The sequence below is a fragment of the Bufo gargarizans genome, chromosome 5 (genome assembly GCF_014858855.1).
Source record: "Bufo gargarizans isolate SCDJY-AF-19 chromosome 5, ASM1485885v1, whole genome shotgun sequence".
NCBI lineage: Eukaryota > Metazoa > Chordata > Amphibia > Anura > Bufonidae > Bufo > Bufo gargarizans.
Genome location: NC_058084.1, coordinates 327,810,788 through 327,816,787, shown reverse-complemented (window position 1 = coordinate 327,816,787; position 6,000 = coordinate 327,810,788). Strand labels below are relative to the sequence as shown.

General features: G+C 42.3%; 1 protein-coding gene across 1 annotated transcript in view; it reads left to right on the top strand.

Moving 5' to 3' along the window:
• The first annotated feature begins 441 nt into the window (after positions 1-441).
• The window catches only part of LOC122939441 (androgen-dependent TFPI-regulating protein-like), a 42,132-nt gene continuing 36,573 nt past the window's right edge, over positions 442-6,000 (top strand). The window contains exons 1-2 of the mRNA XM_044295510.1: positions 442-564; positions 2,814-2,915. Coding sequence (XP_044151445.1) covers positions 442-564; positions 2,814-2,915 — 225 coding nt within the window. The remainder of the gene's footprint in view (positions 565-2,813; positions 2,916-6,000) is intronic.

Below are 6,000 nucleotides of genomic sequence, written 5' to 3'. Positions count from 1 at the left end.
GAAACCTGCTCAGGGCTTGGACTCCATACGCTGCTTTGGACTTTAAAGGGGCACTTCCATCAGAAAGGGGTATTTTTTAATCTCAGAATTTACAAATAAAGAAAAAAAATGGTTTGTTTTTCATTTTGGAAGTATTATTGAAAATTAAATAAATACAAATATTGTGCTCCTAGGGCAGTCAGCAGAGAGAGATAAAACTCCAATTTAGATAGGTAACCCGTACTTTAGTTTACTGCTGCTGTGAGGGGGGAGGTTATTTGCTAGTATAGTAGTATATTAGTAGAATTTGGATGACAGTATGACAGTTCTTTTGGTCTATTGATAGACATGGATTAAGATGCTGCAGTTGCAGAAGAACTTGTTCTGTGGCTGGGATCCTGACCTCCGCTGACAGTGGTCCCAGCATCTCCTGTGCATGCACAGTGAGCGCTTAAAGCCGAGATGTATGCACCTCTGCTCTCTGCACATGTCAGGATCCCGGAGGTGGAACAAGGTCTTCTGCGCCTGCACAAGATTTTGCACTGCCAGGTGCTGACGTTAGGAAGCCAGGGGAGGTCTGTGAGAGTAGGATGACCCGGCTAGAGGCGATGACTCTGTGACTCGCTTCATCTAGTGATACGCCCCAGTGACTCCCTATGCTACATTCTGATGACATCAGGTACATTTTAAAAGTGGATTTTTCACACCAACACCCTAATTGTGAAATTCAACAAAACCAGTTTCAGAAAGCTGGCAGCTTGAACTGTAGGAATATGTCAATAGTTCAATAGGCCAGTTCTGATGACAGTGCTGATCCATTTCTTAATAACTAACACTCTGTTGGAGACCTTCAGCTCCAATATAGTAATATTTCTAGTAAAAGATGTAAAAGAAGATAAAAGATGTGTAGGCTGTGTTTTATTTTACACATTATGAAAGAACACCATAAAGTAGTGATCTCCATGCTGTGATTCTTCATCTATTGCAACACTAAGGCCTGTTTCACACGGGCTTCCCGGATTTGCTCTGGATGCGTCGCGTGTGCATTGCGGGAAATCCGCGCGAGTAGGCACGCAATTGCAGTCAGTTTTGACTGTGATTGCGTTCCGATGTTCAGTTTTTTACATGCTAGTGCAATGCATTTTGCATGCGTGTGAGAAAAAGCTGATGTGGTACCCAGATCCGAACCTGGACTTCTTCACTGAAGTTCGGTTTAGGGTTAGGTGTTCTATTCATTTTATTATTTTCCCTTATAACTTGGTTATGAAGAAAAATAATTGCATTCTTAATACAGAATTCTTACTAAAATGTGCCTTGAGGGGTTAATTTTTTATTTTTTTTATTAACTCACCTCATCCACTTGTTCGGGCCGTAATGCATTGGCCCCGGACCGTCGGTTCCAATATAACGTTGGAGCTGAGTCCAGATGTAGAGTCAGCTCAAAGGCAAAAAGGGGAGCGAAAAAGCCTCTTTTCATCGCCTGCAAACACTAGGCCCCTAGTCAGGGAGGATTGAGGTCATTATCACATGCCATCAATATCGCTCCCCTTTTTGCCTTTGAGCTGATTCTACATCCGGACTCAGCTCCAACGTTATATTGGAACCGACAGTCCGGGGCCAATGCATTACGGCCCGTACCGCGGCTCCTTGACTTCAACCACATTTGTGCTCAGCTCCCCATGTTTCCTCTGATGAGTGTTCTTCTGAAGGCAAAACATGCATGTAGGGATAGATAGGAGCAGGGCTTACTAGGGCTACTTATTTCAGGGCAAGGTTCCTGACAGGGTCGCCCTTATCAGGGCGGGTGCTCTGCTGTTAGGCTGCTACCTTTGTTTAGCTATCAGGGCCAGAACAGTACCCCCCATTTAGGGCGCAATTAGGGATTTTTCTCCCCACCCTGTCTTATACAATTACTACGTCATCTAGCCCAGGGACAGCTTCTACCTCAGTTTCAGCTTCCTTCCTGGGATCGTCGATGATCATTGGAACCTCCCGGGTTGTGGTAGGACATTTGGTTATCGATATTAGGTGCCGCCGTGCCGGCCTTTTCCTACCACATTTTTTGTGTATTGTGATATATCATTTTCAGGGATATCTTATATTAATAATATGTATTAAAAGTTATGTTTTAGGCTTTACATACTTCATATGATTGCCTCTCCAGGTTGTTTTCCTCTTTCACATGAGCGTGACGGATTAGGTCCAGATGCGCTCAGGGTGCTTTCAGTAAAACTCACACCATTTTGCAAGCAAGTTCAGTCAGTTTTGTCTTTTAGTTGTTCAGTTTTTTCCACACGGGTACAATGCGTTTTGATGCGTTATTCACGAGCGTTATAAAAAAACTGAAGGTTTACAAACAACATCTCCTAGCAACCATCAGTGAAAAACGCATCGCAACCGCACTTGCTTCAGGAAGAAATGCGTTTTTCACTGAAGCCCCATTAACTTCTATGGGGCCAGGGCTGCATGAAAAACTCTGACTATAGAACATGCTGTGTTTTTCACGCAACGCACAATTGATTTGTGAAAAAAAGCTCATGTACACAGACCCATTGAAATGAATGGGTCCGGATTCAGTGCGGGTGCTATGCTTTCACGTCTCGCTTGTGTGGAAGGGGACTAATGTGTAGAAGGGGACTAACTCCCAGCATCCTCTGTCTGGGCTTTGTGGGATTTTTAAATAGCTGAAAAGTGTTTGGGATTTTTTTAACAGCTCGAGCCACAGGTTGGAGAGCACTGTTCTATTGTAAGTAACCTATATACGCATGTGTTATGAATGAATTAATGGGAATTTTACTGCTGTAAACCTATTCAATTTCTCTCTTTTGTTACAGTTTGTCTTTCTGTCCTTTTGGGCTTTGTATTCCTATGACAGACAACTGGTTTACCCTGAAGGCCTAGATAAAGTCATTCCTCAATGGCTTAATCATGCTGTGGTAAGAACGATTCAGTGTGCCTTATTTTACAATTTCCACCAACTAAAATGGTGTAGGCTAATATGACCACAGTTGGATTTATAATGTTGGTTCAAAGAAGTTAAAAACGTTGGGGCTCACTGAACCTTACTAATAATGTCCTGCAGGATCAGGAGCAGACATGAACAATGAGCAGAGGTCTCCAGTGAAAATAGTATACAAGGGCCCCTTATTCTCATACAGTTCAACATAGAACACTCCTCTTGTGTCTCCATATCAATGTATCTGAAATTGTAAGCTCTGTCCTTTATATGCAGTGGGTAGCTACTTTTAAGGTGTCATTGACCCTCCAATCTACTGTGCCTTTGTGTAACTGCAATGGTTGCACACATGGTATATCTGTCTCTGACTAGCAGGAGATATACAGTATATATATCTGTAATCAACGCAGGCTAAGGTATCAGGCCCTGGCCTAGATGGAAGATAGCCTGAAATTTAAAGTGGTTCTCCGGGAATGATTTAAAATGGCCGCAAGCAAGCAGGACCGCTTGCCTCCACTTGCAGAGCTGCCTACGGGGTTAGGGGGCGAAGCCAAACTACACTACAATACATAGTGATGATGTGATCCTGCCAATGATATGTCATTATGAATGAGTAGCCTGACAGGAACGCTCACCAATGTGAAGTATATGCAAGTAAAGCCCAGAGGGTAGTGAGGCCCTCATACTCCTAGGCAGCTATGCAAGTGGGAAGTAACCGGTCCTGGTCACAATGTAGGACAGGTTGCCAGCAGCCATTTTAAATAATTCCTGGTTAACCCCTTTAAGAGGTTTTTTAGAATGAGAAATGTGTTTTTTTTTTTCAATTATCCAAAAAAAGAGAAAAACACATCCACATGCTATGCATTGGTCTATTCTCAGCACAATTAACATCACTTCTCAGAGTAATAAATAGTATACAGCCCCCTGACATACATACTGTATGTGAGGGATTGGTATAGGTTTTGATCAAAATGCATAAGCCCACGCCAGGGTTGCCTCCTCTAATGGTACCTACTTTAATTTGGCGTAGCACCAAGCAGCAACTCCAGCCGCTGCAGCACTGCACCAGCAGGACCTAGCAGTCAAACAGCACCCCTGCTGCTAGATAAAGCCATCCTGGCACTGGGCCCACCAACCCGCCAGCATGGCACCACAGGAACAGTGGCAACTATGCAGTACCGCACTGAACGGATGTCAAAAGCTCACCTTTCCATGTTCTCTCAGGAACTCCAACGGAGAACTGGTAATTTATTTAACCTTATGTAGTCTCCTGCTAATTAAAATGCCTCCAATGCCTCATGTATGTTATGTAGATTAGGGCTTGGTATACCATTATTTACACAGAGCAACTATATGAATTGTGCTGAGAAGCAGTAATAGATCAATGCATGGTATGGAGAGGTGCCATTTTTTTTTTTTTTTTTTTTTTTTTACCAGGGTCTGTCTCTTTCCCATGGTATCAGCACTCCTTCCATTTGCCCTAAGTGATTTCAATTCCTACTAGGCCTCAGCTTGTAGTTCCTGAGACCACATGAAAAAGTGAGATTTTGATATCTGTTCACATGGTACGGTGCTGCATGGTGGCTGTTGTTGTTGGTGCTGTTCCTGTGGATTGGTGCTGCCCAGTGCCAAAGGAGGCTAAGTCTGAAACTGCTATTGGACAACTGGGTCGCTCCACCTGCTGGCGTAGCGTTGCAGCAGTTGCCATATGGTAGCGCCACCTTGGCGTGGTGAGTGGGCCTATGCATTTAACTCAAAACGTATACTAATGCCTTATGTACATTATGTAGATTAGGGCTTGGTATACTATTATTTATGCTGAGAAGTGATATGAATTGTGCTGAGAAACAATAATAGATCAATGCATGGCATAGAGATGTGGAATCCATGCTTTTTTCTCTTTTTTTCTTTAGTTTTTAGTTTCAATAACTACACTCTTGCCCATGGTTGTGCCTGGTGTAGCAGCTCATCCCAATTCAAGTGAATGAGGCTGAACTGCAGTACCCAACGCACCCAATGAACAAGAGTCCCTGTTTCGGGGGGGGATCCAGGGCAATCCTGTTTTGTTTGGTAAAATTGCCATACTATCACAAAACCAGAGTGCTATAATACCACTTATCATTTGAATTAATAGGGCTGGGGGTTGTATCAATGAGTTGACAGAGACGTAACAGATCTCATCCATATTTTGCATATGCTTTTCTTTTTGATCCCTGCATGGGAGGTTTTACTGTTCCCACCTTATTTGTTTATCCAACAACCTGTTGAACCAGATGCAGAACACTTTTATTTTATTGGCATGTTTCGAAAGGGTATGCAGCTAGGAATCCATATAGTCAGGTAGACAGATATACTTGGCTACATTGTGGAAAAATGTATGTTCTTCAACAGGAACATAAATGAAAGCAGTGAACTGGAACGAGAAGTTACTTACATCTGAATGCGCAAGTAATTTTAACTTCCATCTCTTTAATTCCTTCACACTAGATAAACACTGCCACAAATCCAGATTTTTTATTTATTTTTATGGAGAGCGCTTGTGTCTATCTTTTATATAAGTATCTATTACCAGGACAGATGAGAACATTTTTCTACAGCAATATTTTCATATTGTGACATTTAGAGAAATCTATTCAAGTGAATAAGTAGTCCTCTGCAAATGGCAGATAAAGTTTTCTAAGACTGTGAATAATCATGTAAAAGAGCAAAAGTCATTTGGATTTTGCACTTAAATAGCCATCCAAATAGTGGAAAAAACTGAAAGAGTTATAATGAGAAATATATGACTGTCCATCACAGCGCTACATATCTCGTCAACATAAATCATTTACGTAAATACTCTTAAAGGGGTTGTCTGGTTTCAGTAATAAACCAGACAAAACTGGGGAATAGGCTGCAATAAAGGAGAGAAATGTCCTTAGTTAGCGTTAGGCCCGGCTGCAGCAGTGACGTTGCATGAAGAACACATGACTGCTGCAGCCAATCACTGGCCCAAAAGATGTACCCTTTAAAATGGATGTCTCAAACAGACTTTCATTGTCCGATTGGTAGAGGGCTAAGGGCAT